Here is a 23,778-nt window from a genome sequence, read left to right on the forward strand (position 1 = left end):
CTATCTGAATGACTCACTCATCAAGGTGCACACATATTCCGCTCAATACGATACTTTTTTGTATCACCCAGTTAAATAGAAACTGCAACAAGGATCGTCAAAACGATCTATTACCGGGATTTTTGTCTGAGCATCCATTACCCGGGACACAAGCGACATCGGAAATTCCGTTCCACTACAGTATGACCACATGCAGAATATTCCCTTTTCATTCCTTTTCTAAAAGAATGTAAATAGAAGACTTCATCATATTACGGATAACGTAACACAGATCGCCATATTGTATGCTTTTTTTGTTGGAATTTGCCGATCCTATCCCTTGCATGGGAGAAAAAATGCATGGCAAGTTGTTGTCATGCTTTTCTTTCTATAGTCACGAAATTTTTAAACATGGAACAGGATCACAATGACAACGCTTCTGCCCACTTAATTCCATGTCATTATAGACATTGTGAGCCAACATGATGGTTCCATGTTCCCTGTTCCCGCAAGTATGATACCGAATTCATGATTTATGATCAAAAAGTGAACGGTGTTTTGCAGAAAACCAAAGACCGGACGGAGCGCAATACCGACTAGCGCACCAAAACGAAAAAAAAAAAAAAAAAAAAATACAGAAAAATTTTCTAAACTTGGTGAACAGAACCTTCATGCTGAAAAAAAATCGGACCATGATCCGAGTTCTCAACGCTGCCAATGATTTTGAATGATTACCAGGCCATAAAAAAAACAGTATGAACAAAAGAAAAAAAGATGTAAATGCAAGTACCCATTTTATTACAGATGGATTTGTCTTTATTATTTTCTAACCACTTTAGTGAGCAGCGGCAGCGGCGGCTCTTCTGCGGTCACGTTCTTCGGCAATGGTCAACTTGACACCCTTACCCTTGGGGAGAGAGATCCAGGGCTTGTTGCCTTGACCGATGGTGAAGACGTTGGAGATACGGGTAGCGAAGACGCGGTCAAGAGCATCCTTGACGTGGACGATTTCGAAACCACCAGTGTGGCGTTCACGGTGAACGAGCATACCAACACGACCAATGTTACGACCGCCAGTGACCATAACAACGTTGCCAATATCGAACTTGACGAAATCGGTGATCTTGTTCTGTTCAATATCGAACTTGATGGTGTCGTTGGCCTTGATCAAAGGATCGGGATAACGGATGGTGCGGCCATCGTGGGTGACAATGTAGGGAATACCCTTGGCACCAACCATAACCTTCTTGACCTTGCAGAGCTTGTACTTGGCCTCTTCATCGGTGATGCGGTGAATGGCGAAGCGACCCTTGACATCGTAGACAAGACGGAAGTTTTCACCAGTCTTTTCAATGGAGATGACATCTGTGTGTTACCACGTAATCGTTAGATCCATCAAATCTTACGATCTAAACTTCATTCCAGAAAAAAAAACTTACCCATATAACCAGCGGGGAAAGTAGAGTCGGTACGGACCTTACCGTCAACCTTGACCAAACGCTGCATCAAAATGGCCTGGGTTTCACGGCCGTTGAGAGCATACTTCAAACGGTTGCGAAGGAAGATGATCAAGGGCAAGCACTCACGGGTCTTGTGGGGACCGGAGCTGGGCTTAGGGGCATAAGAACCTGTTGATCGAAAAGAAAACAGTTAGTTACTGTGAAACTTTTGATTTCAACCAGATTTGTCACGAATCCCTGGGAATGCGATTCGTTTTATCAGAAAAGAAAGAACTCGTCAGGATACATCGGATTGTTGAGCTTGACTATTTGCTTTTTTTTATTTCATCCTTGACGATTCGCATTCCAGGTATTCGCCGACGTGAGGTAAGGATAGAAGCAAAAAAACGTACCCAAAAGCTTGTCAAGCATCCAGTGCTTGGGAGCATTCAAACGCTTCATATGTTTCTTGGGACCGCGAGCCTAAAAACCATGAAAAGAAGATGAGTCAACTGCATCCATGTGAATAGATGATGCATCTGTATGTGTGGATGCAACATCCATCGGTAGAGGATGGATTTGCCACGTACCATCTTGCGATATCACAGGAGATTAAAAGGAAGGATTCCACTGGAGCCTGAGAAGCTTTCCAAGTTAAAGCACATCTGGCGAGTTCGGCTGTGACGCCTTTTTCGCAATTTCATTCACCGCTGTCCGATACGGGGAGCTGTCAAACCAAACAGTTGTGGGCTCAAATGGAAGCCGGAGTGTGAATAGGAAGCTAACGAATCAAATTTTTTTTGTGCCCGATCAAGTTCAAAAATAATCTTTGGCTGGAAGCGCAAAGCCTAACTTGCTCAAAGGTAATGGATTTAGGTTGGTATCTTCAATTGAATGATATACGGCATATATCTATCAAGTTGGCTAAAAATAAATAAAAGAAAGGACCAAAGGCTCATAGACATAAAGTGCAAATATAATAGTTACCGTGCCTTCAAATTTCGTTGGGAAAATTTTATCAAGTGCGACTGCAAGCCATCGCGGCGTGTCTGGGGAATACAATGCCAAAAAACGGTTGCTCCCCTTATCGATAAACTTTCACACCTTGTCTGTTTTTGATAGATTAGAATTCCAAGGTTGCTCGGTTATGAATGGTTCATACGGGTACGCGTGTTCCGGTATCTCAGTTAACATTTATCAATTCTCGAAACACCATTTGCAATACTGTAGAGATGACTTCATAACATTGTTTGAAATACCAGCAAAATTATCTTGTCCGGGCCAATGCAATGTCAGTGAGATGGTTTTGATCCGTTACTTTGTTCACTTTTTTCCTCCCTTTACTTTCCACAATATTAATACGGACAACTGCACCGCCAGTATTGCAATGAACTTGATACACTAGTACCTAACAACAAATTTATATGGATAGGTAAGATTGTAAGATTCAATTTATGCTTTATATGAAACCAAGGTATAACTATGCTTGATAATTTTTAATGATGTACAATTGCTGCTGAATTGATGGAGAGCTAAAAAGCTTGCCGTATGGGTGAAATGGGGATGGTAGTGTGACAAATGTTTTTTAAGTGGGAGAGAAATGAGGCGAGGATCCGTCAATGTGGTTGAGGACTGTCCATCGGCACCGGATCTCGAAATAGCCATGTGAGCTTCATGCCTATTTTGGCGTCACACACGTCGCGGTATCGTTCGAAATGCGCAGCAACTTGGGCCTTTTGGTTCGCTTGTGCAGCAAAAGTCGTGAGCAGACGGGTTCCTTCCAGATACGCTACTTCGCGCATCGTTGCTATTTCAGAATCGTTGCTCGGTAACCGGCCTGGATAGTCAAGGATTTCACCCAGACTCGCTTCACTGATCCGTGTCGTGGGTGGGCGAAACAAACGATCCATTTTTGATTGATACTCTCGCCGATAAACGATAAACGAGTCCTTTAATGACATTTCATCGCTGGCAAGATCATGGGCAATATAAAGGGTACTATATTCCTGGTCATGCGGCTCAAACACTGGCTTCAATACGACACGGTGGTATAAGTCAGCCATGGCAGGATGCGGAAATTGGATCAGAACGCAAGGCTTCAGTCCCAGGATCATGAACGCCATTTCGCCATAATGGTACATGTCCTCATGCTGATAATCAAGGTACTGCTGGATATTTGGACGTTCAAAGAACGCTGATTCCAAGTTTTGCAACTGGTTCACCAACGCCCGTTCGGTCGACATGTTCGCTTGCAAGACAATGTTTCCAAAGGTGGAACAATTACTGGAGAAAGAAAGAAAAAACCACGTGATCAATTTAATGTTGCAGGTTTCCCTTGACAACCCGCCAAAAAAAAAAAAGCGTCTCGAAACTCCCATATTTTTGAGTAACCATGGGGCGACTTCAAGATAAGCAGTATAGCAAATCGCGGCATTCCAAAACGAATGAGAGAGATGAACAAAAGAACCAACAAGGACGTAGTAAACTTCAGGTAGGTATATCGGCTTTGTGTCAGCTATTGAGTATTGATGAAAATGGTGGTGTGGGGGGGTTGTTCATGAAAAGGCTATTTTTTGTCCGCCACTCGATCCGTCTCTTATTGCGGCCATTTGGAGTGATACCCACAACTACGAGCAATCCTTCCACATATTGAGTGAATTGGCGAAACAAACCGAAGATTCGGTGGATCCCGAACAGAAAGCCTTGGAACAGTTGCAGCTAGACGAAACACCGACGGGCGACCCCAACTGCCATGACGACCACGACGATGATGAGGACGACGACGAAAACGGCTACACGACACCGTCAAGCACTGATAAACAGGAAATAGGAGATGGTGTGGAATTTTTGATGCGATGTTTTCCTGATCATGATCGAGTCGATTTGGTCGAAGCTCTGGAGCTACAAGATGGTGACGTTGAAAAAGCTACCGATTTATTATTAAACCGCGTGTTTCTGGACAATGAAAATGAGGAAAATTCCGCCTCGGATAAAGAGATCTCGATGCCTGATACAAAAGACAAGACGCCGATCAAAAAAGTCAAAGCTCGAAAACCTAAAAAAGTGGTATGGTCATCGGGAGCGTTGCCCTCATCCAGCAGTCAGGTGCCAACCGATGCGGAGAACGGGTATCACATGGCAACGTTGCCATTCAATTACTGGCATCAGTATGACAAACAGATCGACAAGATTCAAAAAGTATTCCCAAAGATGGCTCACACCACCGTGTTGCGATGTGTTCAACGTTGTCGTGGTGATGTGGTAGCCGCCATTGTTATGCTGATGGAGAAGGAACCGGGGATGAATCCTGTGTTGGCGTTTGAAGCGTGGCGAGATATTCGGACCTTGGAGAAAGTGCAGCAAGGCATACAGACGATTCTCGTCGATCGACCGGCCGATCTGATTCGACGGGTAGCGGTGGGCGTGATGGTGGATACCGGAAATAGTGAGATTGCCGTGGATACATTGGTGCAGGAAGGCATTGATTTTATTTTGACGTATGATCAACGACAAAAGGCGCTGATGAAACGCCGAGAACAGATGATGATGACTCAAACTTCGCTACCACGGACGATACCTCAGGCAAATGATATGCCTGTTATACCCGAATATTTGTTGCTGGACAACCGCGGCCTTTTTGCAGAAGATGATCCTGAATTGTGCCGCGATATTGCTTGGGAACTGATTATGCAACGGAATGAACTGTACCGCAAGGCGGCGGCGTCCTATCAACGGGCGAAAAATAAAAGATCCGGTGAAAGTGGTGTGGCCTTTTTCTATTCGCAAGAGGTAAGCTTGGAATTTTACGTGACATTTGGATATAATGAGAAAGGTTGAGCAAATGTCTGTAAAAGGCAAGAGAATGCGATGAAAAAGCCAAACACTGGAACATGCGAGCTGCAAGATCTTTTGTACGGCAAGAAAGGTAATTTTAATAGCTTGGCGCGTCTCGTTGAAGCCTATTTCTTTGTTTTCCCCATCACAACTCCCGAATCCGTCCGATCAGCTCTTCTGTTGATTCATGTTTTCAGCCAATTTTTCTACATATTTATTTTTATTTTTTGAACAGACTACGGAAAAATGATGATCATTTACTGGATCTTCACGGTTTAACGGTGGCTGAAGCGCAAGTGCTTATTAAAGAAGGAGTATCCCAATGGTGGTCGCGAAGTCAAATGCAAGCAGGTACGTAAAGTGCGAGATTGTTGGCGCATAGCTTTTACTAAAAAACTGGTTGTTTTGTAGCTCGCAGAGCGATACAGCCTCTGAGGATTATTACGGGCGTCGGAAATCATTCAAGTCAACATCGGTCCCGTTTGTTTCCAAGTGCTCTAAAGTTTCTGAAAAAAGAAGGATGGCGAACAGAACTTCCATCTCCTGGTTGCATTTTGGTAAAAGGGCCAATGAAATAAAAGCAGAGGCCCAAAGACACCGTGTATGATTATGGTTCTTTTTAGATTTCCCACATCTTTTTTTTTTTTTTTTTCATTCATTCTTTCTAGTTACTGCAGGCATAAACAAAGCATCTGCTAAAATCATTATAATGAAATTAGATCCTTTCCTTTTTATAAATAAGTGGTTATATTTCGTATTATTATTTTCCATTCATTTGACCCGTTTAGGGTTTGCTTTGCCTTTTCTTCACTTGGGCTTTTAAATGACCCTTCTTTTAACCAACACATGCCAAGTAGCGGTGCTTGTCGCCATTGAAGAAGGTTTGTTCTGTATTGTATTAAGATTAAGAATGTCGATCGATCGATCGATCGATCGATCAATACGATTGACCCGTGGAACTGAAATAGGACATGACTTTATACCGTATCCGGACCGCGATCTATTTATTCACTGTCGTCTTCATCTACCGTTGCCGGAACCGGTGGATGATCTCATACCTCCGACGACCCTCATTTCCACTCAACCTATACCATGTAGTACGACGCCAGTGTGGCGGACGACGTTGGCCTACTTTCTGTCAACGAAAATCCTTAAAGGACTGAGGCGGCGAAAGACGCAAGTGACGTTGGAAATTTTCACGTTATCGATGAATGGCGACAAGGAAGAGTTGGGCCGAGTATCACTACCTATTAATTTGGCCAAAATGGTTCGCATGAATAGCCTTGAAAGGGAAGAACTGACGATGATCAAGGACTATGTGGTCAACAAAGGCAGGTGGCATCGATTGAGTAAAGGCAACGCAGAGATCAAAGCCGGTCTATTCTTTGCGACGATGCCCACTGTGGATATCGTACAATCGAAAAGTATGGCAAAACTTCAACGGACGCCACTCGATGGCATCACGGCGTCCCAGTTGGGACTTGAACTTTGTTCCGTCAGCACCAGTCCGTACCTGACCAAATCGACCGGCACGTCGCCTTCCCTTCGATCCATTTACTGCCGGACCAAAGCAAAAGATCAAAGGACGGCTGGCACGGTATCTGATTTTATACAAGTGGGGACGGGCACCGACCAGTACACATTTGTCCTTCGCATCTTGGGAACCCGGGCACTGGACGCTTTTGAACGCCCCTGTCAAACCATCGAAAAGGCTTATTTTCGCTGCCAAGGTTTCGGTCGTTCGATCAACTATGCTGCACGACTGACTGAAACAGGGGACTGGGAAGGCCCCCACGCATTTTGCAAGATAGCCTTGCGTGGCAAGAAGGAAGAACTCGAGACGGTCATTGATGAGGATCAGCAAATTGTTATTACTTTATTCCTCCAACTAAAAGGGCACTCAACATCTCCATGGACGGACATAAGCGAAGAAAGAACGGTCCTCGGAACCACCAGTATAAGAATGAACAGTTTGTTCTCAGCCGACATACACAGAGTAGCTTATCCAATACGGGACGAACGCTATAAAATTCGAGTCAAGGACTTTATGATTGCCTGTCTCTTGCTGGAAGTCGGTCTTGAAGAAGGATGGGACGAGCAAGACACAGCAGAAGGAGAAGGAATGGATGATTTATTTAAGCGTAATGAAAATAAACGCACGTTTGTGTAAACATTGTAATGTAACATTTTATGTATATTTCCTATGATTATGTCTTGGAATGAGGCTGGGGGGAGGGGGCAAGGGAAAAAAAAAACTGCTCATTTCTCTCATGGAAATCACCTGTTTGTCGCCTCTGAAAAAAAAAAAAAAGAAAGAAAAGAAAAGAAAATTTCGATTTGCTGCGAATCAGTTTTGTCGATCCAAATTTTTTTTTTCGTTTTCCTTCTCTTTGACGGAATTGTCGAATGAACATTTTGAATTTACAGTATCCTTGGAAACCGTATCGATCCTACGTTGCAGTGTTATGACTCTAAATAGTCTTTCGCATATGCCCTCAATTACTACCCATCACAACACCTCGTTTTCTTCGGTGAATGGCTGTCAGACGCCCGTAGATCGATCCCCCATGACCCCTCGACCACGATCTCGATCCAACAGTATCTTACGTGCCATGTCCCACGCTACAGCGTTACCTTCACCCGCTTCTCTTAGTACACCCAACTCGCCGACGGCTGGTCCGAGGCGAGCTGCCACTTATTCCTCTGAAAACTTTCTTTCCCGCATTCCTTCCTTCGTTCATGCTTTTGACAATACCTCTTCTTCAAGTTCTACTGTCGAAACTCCCTGGATCAATTCCACTGACGATGTCGAATTACAAAAACCCATTGGTACGTTACTGGGCTGCTCTTATCCTAAGAACGTATTGTCTTGCTAAACTGCAATAACCTGGTTAGGCTACGGATCTTCGGCTGTTGTGTATGCCGCCATATATAAACCCTCCAATGCACAGGTGGCGGTCAAGCTCATTGATCTTGATATGTTTGAGCGAAATCAAATCGATGAACTTCGAGTAGGTTTCTCCCATGTTCCCATGCAAGAAGTATCTTGGATACTGATGAAAGTTAATTTTTTTTATTTCTTGTGTAGCGTGAAACGGCTTTGATGGCACTGTCGAGGCATCCCAACGTGTTGCGTGTTTACGGTTCATTTCTTCACGGTTCCAAATTGCATATTGTCACACCGTACCTTTCTGGAGGTAAATATCTACTATATTTTTTTTTCTGTTTTGGTCAGCTAGTGGCAACAGGTTTACTGACATTGGATTTGTCACAAGGTTCATGCCTGGATATCATGAAAACCGGGTTTCCAGACGGGTTTGACGAAATCAGCATTGCTACTATTTTAAAACAAGCACTGGAAGGATTAATATACTTGCATAAGAATGGTCACATTCATCGAGACATCAAGGCTGGCAACTTGCTCATGGATGATCAAGGCACCGTATTACTCGCTGACTTTGGTGTCTCCAGTTCATTGACCGAAAACAACGAATTGCGTAAAACTTTTGTGGGAACGGTAAATAGGCTTTCCGATCAAAAAGGGATTGGACACAAAGAAAAAAAAAGTATAACAAGATACTGACTCTTTTTTATTTTATTCTATTTTTTTCATTGTCACTTGTAGCCTTGCTGGATGGCTCCTGAAGTCATGGAACAAGCGGGTTATGATTACAAAGCCGACATTTGGAGTTTTGGTATCACGGCTTTGGAATTAGCGACAGGCCATGCTCCTTTTGCGAAATATCCACCCATGAAGGTACGAGTGTATACTGCGTAACACACAAAAAAGTTACTATATTCCCCCATTCTATATTCATCCCTATTCATACAATATTCAAATTAGGTGTTGATGATGACGCTATCCAAAGATCCGCCTACCCTCGATCGAGAACACACCAAACATCGCTACTCCAAAACATTCAAAGATATGATCGATTCATGTCTGCAGAAAGATCCCAAGAACAGGCAAGTAGCATTTTTTTCTCTACCTTCTAGAAGCAGTTAGCTTCAAATTTCCATTCAAAGTTGCGCTGTTCTCATTGGATGTGCTTACTCCTCTTTTTGTTAGACCGACCGCCGAAAAGCTGGTGCAACATCCCTTCTTTAAACAAGCCAAGAAAAAAGACTGTCTCGTCAAGTCTGTTCTTAGTCAAGTGCCTCCCCTCGATCAACGACCAAGAAAAAAGGTGCCGCAACGTCATATTTCGTTTGAGAGCAATGAGAATTGGGACTTTGATATCGGATCGGATCACTCTGATCAAGAGCCGGACGCCAGTAAACCCACTTCATCTACCTGTGTTCGCTTAGCTTCTCCGCCGCCAATCAAGAGGCATATCTCTTTTGGCGATATCGTCATAAAGAACCCTGTTCGCCCTTCGCCCAAAGACACACCTCGTCCTTCACCTCGTCCTTCACCCCAAGTATCACCACGGGCTTCGCCTGCTCCTTCTCCTACCAACGAAGGCCCTCCTTCCCTTGGATCTTCTTCACCTTCCTCATCGCCTACCCGAGAATTACCAGAACGCGCACTGGACAACGAATCTGGTTTGGCCCGTTCGCCTCCCCTCCATCCGGTCATGCCCACCCCTTCCATCATGAGAAGATCCCGATTTGTTATTGAAGAAAACGTCGCACCGGATCACCACGGGACGGTGCAATCCATCGATTCCAACATGTCGTCCTACTTTCCATCGTCCAATGCAACTCATACCACGGATCCGGTCACGGAAGCTTCCCAAGAAACAGAAGTCAAGAAAGGTCGATTCAGTGTCAATCACCCGGTGACACGCTGTGCCGATGAAGGCCACGCGGCGACGCTTGAACACCGTAGTATTTCTCTTTCTCGAGTGAACAGCAACGAATCGTCGTGTGATCGTCGTTCCAGGTTTGCCATTCAACGCCTAGTCAGTCCACCGTCGTCGGCGGAGCATACGGTCAAGTCGGAAACCGCGCCTTGCAAAGTGAGTCGTTTCTCGGTTGAGAAAGACGAAGGGAATAAAGAACCGGCTCCTGCTCCTTTGGAAACTCCTGTCGTTTTGCCGGAGTGTTGGAAAAAGGGAAGATTCGAACTCACAGGAGGGTCCACCGTTCTTACGGATGTGAAGCATGATTTCAAAGAAGGTAAAGGTGCAACATGTTTTTTTTTTTTTGTTTTTTTTTTTGTAATGGAGGGGAAGAGCAAACAATGCTCATTGTTGGGGTGTTTAGGCTATCATCATGATTCACCGCAGTCATCCACCACCAATACGTCACCTACCTCTTCCATCGAGCGTGGATCAGGCTATCGACTTCAAGATCATATGGTGCCCTCGCTTGTTGTTTCACACATGGAAACTCTTTTACGACAGACCGAACTCCACAAAGCATTGCTGACCGAAGTGCTCACCAATATGGCCACCACGTGCGGTCATCCACCGCCAGCGACGGCTCTCCATCGTGGACGCTGTGCTTCCAACGAGACTCGCGGCTCGCCTGATATGTGGGGACTCGATGATTTGCAACAACAACGGTAAGTCTCTTTGAAAGGGTTCGCTAGCCTAGTGTGTGTGGACTCATTTATTCGTTGGTGTGTCTAGATCAAGGTCGCGATCGCTGCCTTCCGAGATTTCAGCTACCGTGATCCGGTTACAGCATTTACTTTCGCTCTCAGAGCAAGAAAAAGATCGACTGGTTCGAGAAAACGAAACGCTGAAACGCGAAGTGGAAGTCCTTAGACAGAAACAGGGTCTTCACTCCAATAAGGAACGGATGACGGAAGGAACGCAGACCCAGGACACCGTTTCATCAGCTTCATTACCGGTTCATGAGGTGGCGCTGGACGCAACTCACGAATCGACCGATACAAAACCACAACAGTAACCGAACATGCAAACGGAAAAAATGCCGAGAAGGAATCAATCCCTCCCACCCTTGTTAATAAATATGGTCACATCTACTTTACATGCCTAGTCGATTTTTCAAAACCTGTATAAATAAGCAATGGAAATTGGGCACATTCTTGAAACCTAAGAAAATTGACAAGCGATCAATAAAAAACATTGGCTTCATGCAATCCTGCGTGTTCCTGGTCCACCTACTTGGAAAGTAATTGACATCACAGATGTAATATTCGTTGCTTTCGGATTTCAAAAGAATGTCATAACCAAAAAAGGTCAATCCCTATAAATTCCGTATCGATTAGCCAAAGTGTAGACGAAAAAGGAAGCACAAAAACTACCCACCAAATTTTCCCAAAGACAATCTGTGATTTTCTGTAATCGTTCGTAATCAAGAGCCTGCTCTTTGATTTCATGCATATGATTTTTATCCTGAGTGAGGAGACATTGTTGGAGGTCTTTGGATATATCGTTGGGTGGTTCATCAGCGAATGTTTTGGGCAGCTGTTGACTGTCGAAATGGATCAAAACACCTAAATCAATGACAGTAATCATGCCTTAGCTGATGCACGGGAATGAAATTTTCCGGTTTTTCTTTTTTTAGATGACTTGCCCGAATCTGTGCAGGTATTCTTAAAGGATGGACGAGTGGAAATGTGCATTTTTCCGTCAATAACGTACACCTTAACAATAACCCCATCATGTGGGATAAAATCTTGCAAAATGACCGGTTCCGTATCGCCGTAACCCTGAATATGATGCAAATCAGCTAGTGTAGGAATGACAGTCATCTGATGGGCTTCCGTCGAGGAACAGGCGGACCGTCGTTTGCAGATGACGGGAAACTGGAGCTGGTCCACCGAAGATACAGGGGATTTGACGGACTCCAGAGCAATGGTTGTAGGGAAGAGAAACAAATCAGGTCTGGAACAGGTCTTTAACCGATCATACAACCGTTTTCTGTCCAGCAACCGATGAATACTGTTCCAGTCATCGAGAATAACCACGTCGGGATGTGACTGACAGTAACTCTATCATACTTTTGATTAGGACTATTTTCTTTTTCTGTTACTATCCTACCCAATTCCCGGTGCGTTTACCTGAAATCGGTCATACTGTTCCTGAGCGCCTGGAACACCCCGTTCCATTTTGGCCACGGTATCGGTCATTTTGTGCACAATGATATCAAGCGATGGAGCGACTTTTTCTATAGGAGAGTCCAGGTCAATGTGGACAATGTGCAGACCGTGCTGGCTGTAAAAGCAATTATGGCCTGGGTTAATGATTGTTGTGCATTCCTGGCCACCAGTCCATAATATTTACAGTGCGTAGTCTGATAGTCCAAGAAACCCGGAACGTTCCATTTTCTTCTTTGTAAAGACCAGACCCACGGTTTTCATGATGGAATAATGTGACAAAAAGGGGAAAACGGCAGGAGAGAAAAAAGAGGAAAATTGGCGCATCAGAAATTTTTTATGCCGAAAATTTTTGACAAAATCAATGAAATACTGTTACTGTTTTAACTTGAACATCGGCTCGTATGAATTAGATAGGTTTATTGTCTATATGAATAGGAGAATGCTTTTACTTTTTTTAAAAGAATGATGAATAATCATAATGATAACTGGCAGGAATACCAAAGATCAACGTTTTCACGGTAACCACAATTGCCATCCATGCACCGTAGCACGAACTTCTTCATCGCCTGGATCCTCTTCGAACATGACATGCATCTTTTTCTTTACAAAATGGTCTGCTTTTAAACCATAGCCCAGTAATTCACGATCGTCAGGATCCACATTCTCTAGGACTGGACGTTGCGCAATCTCAAAGAACTCCAAATCCTTGTGAGCAAGATGAGGTCGATGATGTGTATAGAAAACGTACACCCGTCCGGTCTTGGGAGTCAACAGTTCGCGGCAGGTTCGCAGTAACGCATGATGCTGGGAATGGTTGAAAACCAAATCGCTCAGAATAATAACGTCGTACGTGGTATGATTCGGAGGCAAATGCTCGCGCAGCTTGTCGGTGGCGGTTCCCCAGACGTAACCATCCGCTACGATATTGGATCGATCGCCGAGATTGCTGGAGATATTGTAGCGAATATTATCAATGAGTTCGTCATCCGGATAATCCGTGACCACCACCTTGGTAGCGTAAAGTGAAGCAACAAGACTAGGCAGTGCACCGCCAGCCCCCAGTTCCAGAACTGTTTTATCTCGACACAGCGACGGATGCTCATCGAACATGGAAGCAAACACTTTGGAAGCATTCCACAAATGATGCGCCCACAGAGGATGCGAACCCACCAAACGAATCTTTAACTCTTTCGGTGTGTCATCTAAGCATATCTTTAAGCATTCAATCCTTGTATACTTGTTTTGCTGTATGCTTACCGTCTTTTATGTAAAGAGGGTTGCGTGCATAAACTTCAAAAGTAGGTTCCGGTTCAGGTGCGGTTTCTTCTTCGGTCTTGAAAAAAATACATTGTCCTCATCAGTCTGAGATGTTCATACAAAGTTAATACAGGGATACTCACCCCAAAGAGATCGCCAACCAATTCTTCTTCGCTATCCGATGAATGATCTGACATGTCGAAAACGGGTGTTTCCTTGGAGACGGACTTTTTTTTTGGCATTTGCTCAATTTCCCCAAAAAAAAAAAAAAAAAAAAAAAAAAAAAAAAAAAAAAAAAACCATTCTATGCGGTGTGGCTTGTGTACCAGCTTACTTCACACTGCCCTGTTCCGACCGATGAATGTACGGCCTACGTATCCCAAACCTTAATCACTAACAAGTCTTCAAGTTTTAATACATTGATTGATTCATATACACAAGGCGAGATATAAAATTTTTATTTGAAAGCAAACGATACTTGTAAATGGTTTTTGATGGTACAAAAGTTGTGCGGAATAATTTTTGGAGAGCATGCATGATCTATGAATTATTATCGTCGTCGGCTACTTGGACGCCCCAGGGGCGAGCGTAATCGACAGTGCCGTCAAGTGTTTTTTGTTGATTTCGACTGATTTTATGCCATACATAAGATTGACGGTATAACTGTGTGTAGAACGACGGTTTATACCACAGTGGAAGAATATGTTTTCCGCAGTCTCCTTGGTCATGCGCGCTTTCCACAGAGACGAGTAGAACCATCCCCTGTTTATACGATGCTCGCGTGGTAGCTATCACATGAATTTTGACAGGCGCTCCCAAGCCGCCGTAAGGTATCTTGTCGGCTGGCAGCGTGGAAGGACTGACAATCACTTCGTTGCCAAAAAATTCCAAGGCTTCCGCTCCATGTCGCTCCCATGGTTTCAGTTGTCGTTCTCGTTTGCTGATTTCGTATGTGTATTGTCTTTGAAATGCCGATTTGACCAGTTGGACATGTTCGGGCGACAACTTGATAATTGTGGCAGATGGGATACGCGTCAGTCGAAATTGGTGCAGCGCAGACACCGTGGTCCCATTACAATCAGCGACCACGGCGGTGCTTGCCAAAGCACGTCGTCTCTCGTCATCGTGTTTCAGTGATTGAATCGCTTTGTTATGCGTTTCCAGAATGTTGTTCACAACCGCATATTCCCATTTCGGATTGTATCTCGGTCGCACCGCGTGTACATCAATCATTTGTCCATGTTTGATAAGCCCTTCTGCCACCATCGTTTTCATGTAGTTTCTGAACCAGCGCACATGGGACACTCTGTCATCCCACATAATGACATTTTCGAGTGATGGTACATTGGCCAGCATGTTGATCAGGAAAAGTGACTTGAATTCCATCGTGGTATCGAATACGTTGGGCTGGGTATTGAATCCGAGTTCATCAGCATCATCGGATTCAGGGTCCGGTCGTAGTCCAATAATGTCAAATTGCAGCCCTTTGGCTTTCAGCATGGCATCGATAAGGTGGTGAAACGGATGGTACCGTCGTCCTGTCAATACCACCACAAGCTTGTTTGGATCTTGTATCGCTTTACGAGCACTTTCTACCACGCTTTCATTCCAAAAGTTGGCCCATGCTGATTTCTTCAACTCATCAAGGGGGCCAAGTTCCAGACTACGAGTATCTCGCCACCAGCCCGGTCCCAAGAGATTCTCCGTGGTAATCAACTTGATAAGCGAACTATGCCACATTTGAGGACTTAGTAGTGGGGAGAGGAAAAGAGTGGAATCAAAGTCAAAGATTTCCAGTGTGATCGGACGGCGATCCTGCTCATGTTGGGCAAACGGTGATGCTTCGAATTGTCGTTGTAGTACACCCTGTCAAACTTGTTAAGAAGACGAAAACTCAAGAAGAAACACTTTCTTAATAACCGGACGACGACCTACTCTTTTATCATCACTTATATCATCAAAGTCAGTCAGCATCTTTGAAGCCATGCATAGTGGGAAAATGCAAGTAAGAAAAAAAAGACGGAGCGAAAAAAAAAAGTTGAATTAAAACTTGCTGCACTTGCATCATGTTCGACGTATTCCCGGCATAGTTTGGAATTTCTTCATTTCATTATTTCTTTGTGCATATTATCTTTCATTATTGTTTCTTTCCTCATTTTCACTTTTACACTGTTTTTTATTTTACCCCCCCCCAACCCATTTTGTATAAAAATATCTCTCAAATCCACGACATATACTTTTGCTGGCATCCAATGACATCGTATTATCGTCATGGGTTCTGCTGTCAGCTGCACCAAGGAGGAAATAAGGGTCCACATGTAACCATGGTAACAGAAGATCAAGTGAAACAAGTCATCCTACCTATTTCTTATATCATTTTGAGGGGAAAAAAAGGAAGTGATGAAAATGCAAAAAAAATATATTGATAAAATGGAAACATCACTCAAATGGACCCACAACTCACGCTGATTGTTTTTATGATTGACTAAAACCCCCAAAGGACGGAATACGAAAAATCTTTGGATCTGAGCAAATTACGTGCGGAATTTGTTCAACAACTTGAGTGTTACTCGCGAATCGTTTCAGTGGATTTGTTATGAGTGTCAAACCAAGTTCAGAAAAATTTATGAATGTCTTAATGCCCTATTCTTGCAAACCGTTTTTTTTTCAAGTATGCAGGAGGGCTGGGGATTCATAAAATAAAAAAGCAATCATTTCAACGATTCCTCGAGGAACGACAATGAAAAAAAAAAAAAATAGGTGTACATGGTGATGAGTGTGTAACGTTGCAAAAACCTCCGACTTTCCGATAATGGCAAGTTCAGGGTGACTGCACTTCCATGGCATCCCATCGGATAACATTTGAACTCCTGTGTCCCCAAGGGAGATGAGTTTGGAGGGTAATATCCCGATTCGGTTTACACGAATCCCACATTTTTTTTTATTTTCCTCGCCATGACAGATATCGTCACCAGAGATCAATGTACTATTAATCCACCCGTTACATTCTATATCGGAGGAGGCTACTTCTTTACCCAGTACGTTCCCGTCAATCATTACGTGTGTAGTGTTTGTGGTGCATTGGATATTGTCCATACCGTATCGACGCTACCTATTTCTCCCAATGCAGTAATGGGATCAGATCATCGGCATCGACGCCGGTTCGTCTACGTTCTTCCTGGAGAAAAACCATTGCACTCTTTCATGGAGCCTTTCCGAAGGGGTTGGCAACGACTGGTCCGCCAAAAGCGTTCATTGTTTGTTTTTAACCACCATGAACCATCCAAGGAGCTTAAGTAAATGGAATAAAAGAAGGATAAAAATAACTGCAAAAAGACAAAAACAAAAAAAAAGAGAAAAAAAAATAGTAGGAGACAATGGTCAGGATGCTTCGCTCATCCCTTTTACTCTTTTTCCTTTTTCCTATCTTTGGGCGCTTGAACAAAAGAAAAACCTCCCTTATTGAAAAGAGAAAGAACTAAATTCTCCAAATTTAGCAAATTTACTCTTTTTTATTTTTTTTTCTCCTTTTATAAAAGAATGAAGCCTTACACATTACGTTCCCCTTCTCTTCTTTTATCTTCTACAAAAAAAAAAAAAATCCCCCATAATTGTTATACCCTCTTCGTATTCACTTGCTGATTACTCTTGTTCGTCATGATTTCCTTCAGTCGTACATGGCGTCGTCTGTCGCATCAGTTCCTGCATCGAAGACGCCAGTCGATTGATTCCACTTGCTCCTCCACTTCCAACAAATCCGTCCGATTTTATGCCATTGACGCTATCTATTATACCCACAGCTCAGCGGAATACGATCGTACACCTTTGTGTGAAACCGATGATCGTCTAGCTTTCATGTCCGAGCATCTTATTCTTTATGCCGACGACTTGGACGAGGATGAAGATGAGGAGGAAGAAGAGGACGATGAAGACGATCACGATTCTTTCTACGACGAACAACTGATCCTTAATACCAACCATAATCGGTTGTCAAGTATTGCAACGTCAACCGCCCATACCACAGTTGCTGCTATGCGATAAATGAAATTTCATCGGTCATCTCATCTATATTTTGCATAATGCATGCGATCATTGCATCACAAGAACATACTTATTTTTATCTTGGCAGGAAGAAATAAGCATGCCGAACATATACCACTTTCATCGTCCCTATTTGTACATATCTTATGCCCTTGTTTTTCACCCTTTTGCTTTCCTTTTTTTTTCATACTGGTCATGCTTCATTCTATAGGGATATGGTAATTGATCTTGTTTTTTTTTTCTTCACGGCTTGTTTCCGTGAACTCTATACACTGACATCCTCCCCAAAAGTTAAAAAAAAGCCATGTCAGGTGGACATTGATGTGGCACTGTATCCCAATAAAAGAAAAACCCCTCATCGCGCTCACATTCTACACTAAAGATTGTTGTTGCATTTGCATTTCGCATGCTCGCACTGAGCCTTCCCATCCTGCGTTTACATTCACCGCGCCCGCTTTTACAGCAAAAAAGGTTGTTTTACGTGGAATTCATCATTTATCCAGCAAGGTGTCCTGAGTAAAGATAAAGGAGTCCATCGCGGTGTTGGTTCGCAATTTTCATATTCAGAGAACATGATACCCTAACGATCCAACTGTGTCACACAATCCTCGCATGGGCAACAGTACTATATAATGATACTGCCGTGTGTTATAAATTGAGCAACGCAGCCAAGTCCCAACTTGTTTTTTAATGATAAAGTATTCTGTTCAAAATCATTTCAGGTTTTTCAACCAAATCATTATTTTATCAGCCAGCATAACAAAACATGTGCGCAGTATTCGTCAATGGCTGAAGATGTTAATGATGTCGCTCATGTTTAAAAATAATTTCTAAACCAAAAGAGGAAGCATTTTGCTGATTTCGAAAGCTTCAATATTGTCATATGTGTAGTCCGGATCGTCTTTAGTAAAGCATTACATTTTTCAGTGGAAACATGAGTGGGCCATAGGATTCTTTTGTACGAGTAATAAATATCACTTGACAAAGATGATATGATGGCTCTGACAAATTGATAACAGCATCTTCTATATCAATTCGGACTTGCAGTAGGTGGTGTTATACAGTATGACATGAAAATGTCCTGGGAAAAAGGAGAATGGATCTAAAATGAAATGTATAGAGACTTGGTCTTCCCGGACGGGTATATAATCATGCTAGCAGCAAAAATACCAACAGATAATCCCATGGCAATCATTATCATCCGTAAAGCAAAAATTGCCTGAGCTAAATCTTCCTGATGCAACAACGCATAAACGCCTCGAACACCTATGAACAATCAGCAGGTCAGCTTTCAATTTTTTTTTAAAATGGGCAGACAAAAATAATTCTTATGTACTGTACCTATGCTTCCAGGCACAAGAAAAGTGACACCGACACAAAGTGGAGATAATGGCGGTTCGCCGGTGACTTTCAAAGCAAGGTTGGCATAAAGTGCCGTAGCAAAAGCGGCAATACTGCCCACGATCTGAGAATCAGGCACCACTTTACCCAGAAAGTAAGTGACACAGAATCCTGACGCAGCGCAGAATATCTGAGAGGGCCATTCTTTGGGAGAGGAACCAAAGGATACGCCGATAGATATGCTCATCATCGGAAACAGTGGAATATAGAACCATGGATTGACCGATCGATTGCACAGACCATCGTCAGCTCCTGAGCTGTTAATGGACCCATACAGACTGCTGCCCATTTGTAAACCGTAACCAAGCATCAATGTGTAAATAATCGCATACACCAATCGTATGGTACCCGTCGGTATGTGATGCGAAGAAAGTTCCATCTGTACCACAAAATTCAGAGGTTGCAAAAAGTGAGCATGCTGTCTTTGTACCATTTGCGATGGATGTCGCTTACCATGGCCATAGTCATGCCATATCCAGGCAAGAGAACAAGGATGGAAGGGATGGCCACACTGGTAAAGCAGGCATAATCATTCATCGCTCGTGCTGTAAAACCCACAATGATACAGGCGGAAACTTCAAAGACGCGGCCATAGATTGTAATGTTACCAGCCAATACGGCCAACGCACCGACAATGCTGCCTAGGACTGCACTCAGGGCTCCATCGATCCATGATCCTTGAAACATGATAATCGATGCCGAGAACCCCAGGGCGCCAAAAGCCACGATCATTTGCCATGCAGATACGGTGGGAGGATCGCGTGTAATTTCCTGCAGTGTTTCCAAGCATGTATCAAGCGTGCATTTATCTTTGTGAAACTGATTCATGATCCGATTCACCCGAACAATTTTGCCGTTGTCAAAACCATTTGCTGCCTTGACCATCATCGTATAAGGTTCGTCCGTATCTTTTGATGAGATTGAAATTAAGATGCTGTCGGATAAAAACGTAAATGTAGCGTTCAACGACAACATTTTGGCGCTTAGTTGCAAAGAATCATCCTGTCATCAACCAGTCAAAAAATCAGTATGTGTGATTTTTGGAAATAAATATCGGTTCCCACACGAACCATGCGATGACAAGGACATCCGTATTTTAACAATGCTCTTGCTAGCAATAGGATAAGCTTCTTCTTTTTGTCAAAGATGAGATTGGTGGAAGGGGTCATCAAGTTGATGTTGGGTTCATTGATGGTGACCAAGGCGTCTCGGCTGTTATTAAAGTCCATGGACCGACGATCCAGAGGGTCGTCAATGACGGAATTTTCTTTGCGCATATAGGCTGTGGAGGTCACTTCCTCTTTGCTAATATTCATGATGGAGGGGATGATATTAGACATTTCAATGTCGTCTTCGTCGGATGCAACCGAGGGTGCAGGGTATCTCTCTGTAGTGTTGGGATCAGCGTCATTACTGCGAAAACGTTTGCGGTATCGATCTCGATCGGGTGCTGCTCGAACTGACAGAGGCCTGGTTGCACCATCCTCATCGGCTATGGTTGCCTTTGAGGACGATGATGAAACAGAGTCGAGGTACCGCAATACATTTTCAGAAGGAGAGCATGTATTCATATCAGACAAAAGGTAAAAACAAAACCCCCAATAATACATAAAATAAGTAGACAAGATAAAAAACAGTCTGCAGAAAAGAAAAAGCATCAAGTCCTTGACGCAAATGAGTGACCCAGCAATAGATGGAATAGTTCGGTTATGCTCATATGATAGACACGGATATCGAGAATCAAGCACTTACAAGGATTATGCAATCCAAAGACCAGAAATTATATAATACGTTGTTTCCACTGGCCGGTATTCAACCGATATTGTAGCCGAAGAATGGACCGTGGACTAGGGCGGTTGGCCCTATGCGTCATCTCATCTCCAGCACTTGTTTTCTAGTCACCACAGCCAATAACTCGGCAGCAAACCTTGTTGATTGCGAAGTGGCGTACCTCTGGTGTTTTCGAAACTGAAGAAATCGTTTACCAATGAGAAAAAGAAAAATCGGGCGGTTAGTGTCAAAAGGAAATGGAGGGGACGTGGCAAGAAGGTATATTTTGGTCTTCTATTTTCTGCTCTTCTCCTGAACTCACGGTTGCGAAATTTTTTTATTTTCCTAGGGAATAAATTGGTCTGCTGACCACCTGAATACAAATGGAGTAGTTTTTATAGCACAATTGGTGCCATGGTTTCCGACCGTACTTTCGAGTAAGATTCGTTGGTTCATTGTGAGTAGATGAGATCTAGAAGCCTCTTTATCCGAATCGATGGCTTTCACAGCCAAATATTTCCGCTGAGAAAAAAACAGATCCAAAATTAGATTTGTTGTTTTGATATCCTGAAATGCTACGCAGAACAATGTTATTGTACGACAGGTGAACCTAGAACACTCGAAAAAGGCAATACATTCAAGTTCATCCAGTGAAGAAAAGTTTATTGATGCAGTGGATTGGATGCAAAATGCGACAAGGAAAAAAAATAAATAGTTATGGAATATGGTTAGATGATGGCCGCGATGTGAGGTGCGGCAATGGTATGGGTCATGATGAGTCTGCAATCGCGAGGTAGAATCGACGAGGCAGAGTCCAATAGGAAGAAAGGTAGGTTGACATCCGACGAAGGCTTGGCGGCGACGAATACGGATGGTGTAGACAAAAGGGGCTGGATCGGTTTGGGAAGGGTGGGTTCTTCTGGAGTCGATGGAGTGGTGGAGACGATCGTTGAAGGCTCCTTTTCTGGTTCGATGATCTCGTCGGTTTCCATGTCGGTGGTTTCACTGGATCTCAGGGGCGAGTGATGTTCGGGTTCGTAGTGATGGTAGGGATGAATGGATTGAGGTTCAGGAACAGCGCCCGGCTCATCATCTTCGGCGGCCAGCACACGACGATTGGCTCGGTAAGTACGCTTATTGAGAAGGGCTTCGGCTTCGGAAATGGTATTCCACAGTAACAGTCGCTCGCGGATCGTATAACGGGGATGACTCCTTTTTTCGTCACGATCCAGTTTCTTATACGCCAAAGTATGTGCCTTGTTGGCAATCTGGCGTGGCGACATGATGGCGGAGCGATTATTGGATTTTTTGGTCCACATTGGCGATGGCATGGTGGTAAAGAGGTTTAAGCGTTGTTATTATTATTATTGGCAAGAATGATTGGTGGATGAAACAATGAAGAAATAACAGCAAAAAGAATTGAAATAATTTGTGTATCGGCTTTGATCATTGAATGGGGGGCCCTTGTATGGTGAGAAAAAAATTGGAAGCACTACTTCCCAATAAAGTGATCAGTATGGAAAAGAAAAGATAGCTGTGATCCAAAGAGGAGGTTATTTTATAGTCAAAAAAAAAGAAAGTGAAGCAAAACTAGTGTTACACATCCAGCTATTTTTTTTTTACGGCCAGAATCGGAAGTGACATATGAAAAAGATGCGGGGAACCATTTGCTCCATCATGCCAAATGTCGTTTTTCAATGTGTTCATAACGACACCCAAACTTACCAAATACAGCTTACTGTATAAAAAAAAATAACCAAGACCAAACATTCTCCTCTGTTCGCTTACTCCGTTCTGCTTATTCTCCTGCATCAAGGATAATAAAAAGAACAAACAAGGAAAAATAATGTACAATTTGAACTCCTTGCAATGCCATAACAACAACATCAAATTTTATTACAATCAACCATGATCGACGTTCCATGTTGCCCTCTAGCTTAGTTTTTTTTTTTTTTTTTGAACTCTTCTGCATTCTAAAATATCAAGCTTGGCCCGTCACTTCTCCGTGAAAGTTTCAATTGGAGAATACAGTTTGGCAAAAACCCCGCAATATGGCTCCTCCGCCGCCAGTGCCTGGGACCCAATCTTTTCTGTATGGCGGACTTGATGCCTATGACGCATCAAAATCAACCCAGTGCCACTAGGAATATTTTTTTGAATAAAAAATTATGGGGGCCAGAGCATGCCTCGCATTTTCGGCCATTCAGTCGGTTTCCAAATAGAGGAAGACTTGAATGAACTTTCTTTTCATTTGGGATCGTGCAAGGCTGTACCATTCAGACACTGACGCAATAACTGTAGCCTTTAATATCATCATCAAGATCCGACTCGTGGCCTTGATTTTTTATTTTTATTTTTGATGCAGGTATCATTATTCGGGTTATTGGTCACATGTACTCCCGATACACTTAAAAATAAAACGATTCCAATGAACATGGATGAGGGATTAAAAGTCAAAAGGCAAAATAGCCGCAGAAAAAATAAGGGAATTCAGCGTGAAATCAAGTCCACTGCCAAGTCTTATACATCAAATCATCGTCACGAGAAAAAAGAAATGAGGGGCCATCACGCTTATCGACGGCAACTTGAGAAAGCAGCGGGCACCCTGAAAAATAAAGAAAGGATACACTTCAGTGACCAAGCCCATTTCTGCTGCGCCTTTTATCAAGCGCAGTGAAAGTTTTTATTTTATTCATATCCAGCCGCTCTGCATGTACAGTACTAGAAAAGAACGTTCTCAGCCAAAGTTGGCCGGGTCTACCTTATTGAATCATGAATTGTATAGTTTTTCAGCGCCATTCAAAATTTAGGTTGATGGCATTGAGCACTTTGCGGCCTCTTGCAAAAACAAATACGGCCATACTATTTGGCAGCCGCTGCAAACTTTGCAAATGAGTCAAATTGGCTTAGACTGTCCAATCATATTTTAAAAGAGCTCAGCGTTGTAGAAGTTTCCAAAAATACCAACTCCGAAACAACGAACAAGTGGTCCATTTTGATTGGTGGACAATGAAGCCTGTTGTATAAAGATGCTTTGGCTGC

General features: G+C 43.2%; 12 protein-coding genes across 12 annotated transcripts; 5 read left to right on the forward strand and 7 right to left on the reverse strand.

Moving 5' to 3' along the window:
* Positions 1-756: 756 nt before the first annotated feature.
* Positions 757-2,042, reverse strand: BYT42DRAFT_582224 (40S ribosomal protein S4-A). Its single transcript, XM_051569663.1, has 4 exons — positions 2,009-2,042; positions 1,832-1,901; positions 1,419-1,607; positions 757-1,344 (listed from the first exon to the last, which is right to left on the reverse strand). The coding sequence occupies exons 1-4, from the start codon at positions 2,009-2,011 to the stop codon at positions 815-817; spliced, it is 792 nt and encodes a 263-aa protein (XP_051419973.1). The 5' UTR covers positions 2,012-2,042; the 3' UTR covers positions 757-814.
* A 992-nt stretch (positions 2,043-3,034) lies between these two features.
* BYT42DRAFT_502636 (uncharacterized protein) lies at positions 3,035-3,559 on the reverse strand (the record flags this gene model as incomplete). Its single annotated transcript, XM_051564843.1, has 1 exon — positions 3,035-3,559. One exon carries the CDS (start codon positions 3,557-3,559, stop codon positions 3,035-3,037), a length of 525 nt encoding a protein of 174 aa, XP_051419974.1.
* A 113-nt stretch (positions 3,560-3,672) lies between these two features.
* Positions 3,673-5,953, forward strand: BYT42DRAFT_86996 (uncharacterized protein). Its single transcript, XM_051572873.1, has 5 exons — positions 3,673-3,909; positions 3,984-5,207; positions 5,273-5,343; positions 5,488-5,603; positions 5,664-5,953. The coding sequence occupies exons 1-5, from the start codon at positions 3,811-3,813 to the stop codon at positions 5,828-5,830; spliced, it is 1,677 nt and encodes a 558-aa protein (XP_051419975.1). The 5' UTR covers positions 3,673-3,810; the 3' UTR covers positions 5,831-5,953.
* On the forward strand, positions 5,954-7,422 carry BYT42DRAFT_623212 (uncharacterized protein; the record flags this gene model as incomplete). The annotated part of the gene is made up of 1 exon (XM_051572389.1): positions 5,954-7,422. The coding sequence occupies exon 1, from the start codon at positions 6,076-6,078 to the stop codon at positions 7,420-7,422; it is 1,347 nt and encodes a 448-aa protein (XP_051419976.1). The 5' UTR covers positions 5,954-6,075.
* Positions 7,423-7,541: 119 nt separating this feature from the next.
* On the forward strand, positions 7,542-11,258 carry BYT42DRAFT_87086 (kinase-like domain-containing protein). The gene is made up of 9 exons (XM_051572874.1): positions 7,542-8,081; positions 8,148-8,263; positions 8,341-8,449; positions 8,528-8,769; positions 8,878-9,009; positions 9,097-9,218; positions 9,322-10,379; positions 10,461-10,761; positions 10,829-11,258. Exons 1-9 carry the CDS (start codon positions 7,718-7,720, stop codon positions 11,109-11,111), a joined length of 2,727 nt encoding a protein of 908 aa, XP_051419977.1. The 5' UTR covers positions 7,542-7,717; the 3' UTR covers positions 11,112-11,258.
* Positions 11,190-12,045, reverse strand: BYT42DRAFT_502447 (inositol-tetrakisphosphate 1-kinase; the record flags this gene model as incomplete). Its single annotated transcript, XM_051564832.1, has 4 exons — positions 11,190-11,257; positions 11,330-11,411; positions 11,474-11,661; positions 11,700-12,045. Coding segments are annotated over 4 exons (684 nt in total), but the record flags the coding sequence as incomplete, so codon positions are not given.
* A 515-nt stretch (positions 12,046-12,560) lies between these two features.
* On the reverse strand, positions 12,561-13,770 carry BYT42DRAFT_582247 (putative methyltransferase-domain-containing protein). Its single transcript, XM_051569664.1, has 3 exons — positions 13,668-13,770; positions 13,525-13,600; positions 12,561-13,469 (listed from the first exon to the last, which is right to left on the reverse strand). Exons 1-3 carry the CDS (start codon positions 13,764-13,766, stop codon positions 12,781-12,783), a joined length of 864 nt encoding a protein of 287 aa, XP_051419979.1. The 5' UTR covers positions 13,767-13,770; the 3' UTR covers positions 12,561-12,780.
* Positions 13,771-13,961: 191 nt separating this feature from the next.
* BYT42DRAFT_582251 (uncharacterized protein) lies at positions 13,962-15,611 on the reverse strand. The gene is made up of 2 exons (XM_051569665.1): positions 15,460-15,611; positions 13,962-15,390 (listed from the first exon to the last, which is right to left on the reverse strand). Exons 1-2 carry the CDS (start codon positions 15,508-15,510, stop codon positions 14,065-14,067), a joined length of 1,377 nt encoding a protein of 458 aa, XP_051419980.1. The 5' UTR covers positions 15,511-15,611; the 3' UTR covers positions 13,962-14,064.
* A 1,470-nt stretch (positions 15,612-17,081) lies between these two features.
* On the forward strand, positions 17,082-17,726 carry BYT42DRAFT_87149 (uncharacterized protein). Its single transcript, XM_051572875.1, has one exon. The coding sequence runs from the start codon at positions 17,182-17,184 to the stop codon at positions 17,563-17,565; it is 384 nt and encodes a 127-aa protein (XP_051419981.1). The 5' UTR covers positions 17,082-17,181; the 3' UTR covers positions 17,566-17,726.
* Positions 17,727-18,667: 941 nt separating this feature from the next.
* Positions 18,668-20,135, reverse strand: BYT42DRAFT_502206 (uncharacterized protein; the record flags this gene model as incomplete). The annotated part of the gene is made up of 4 exons (XM_051564815.1): positions 18,668-18,831; positions 18,907-19,345; positions 19,420-19,968; positions 20,037-20,135. The coding sequence occupies 4 exons, from the start codon at positions 20,133-20,135 to the stop codon at positions 18,668-18,670; spliced, it is 1,251 nt and encodes a 416-aa protein (XP_051419982.1).
* A 1,248-nt stretch (positions 20,136-21,383) lies between these two features.
* Positions 21,384-22,250, reverse strand: BYT42DRAFT_582269 (uncharacterized protein). Its single transcript, XM_051569666.1, has one exon. It carries the CDS (start codon positions 22,065-22,067, stop codon positions 21,465-21,467), a length of 603 nt encoding a protein of 200 aa, XP_051419983.1. The 5' UTR covers positions 22,068-22,250; the 3' UTR covers positions 21,384-21,464.
* A 452-nt stretch (positions 22,251-22,702) lies between these two features.
* Positions 22,703-23,528, forward strand: BYT42DRAFT_582270 (uncharacterized protein; the record flags this gene model as incomplete). Its single annotated transcript, XM_051569667.1, has 1 exon — positions 22,703-23,528. A coding segment is annotated over exon 1 (230 nt), but the record flags the coding sequence as incomplete, so codon positions are not given.
* Between the last annotated feature and the right edge of the window lie 250 nt (positions 23,529-23,778).

This window comes from Radiomyces spectabilis (genome assembly GCF_025331425.1).
Source record: "Radiomyces spectabilis strain NRRL 2753 chromosome Unknown BYT42scaffold_12, whole genome shotgun sequence".
In the NCBI taxonomy this organism is placed as follows: Eukaryota; Fungi; Mucoromycota; class Mucoromycetes; order Mucorales; family Radiomycetaceae; genus Radiomyces; species Radiomyces spectabilis.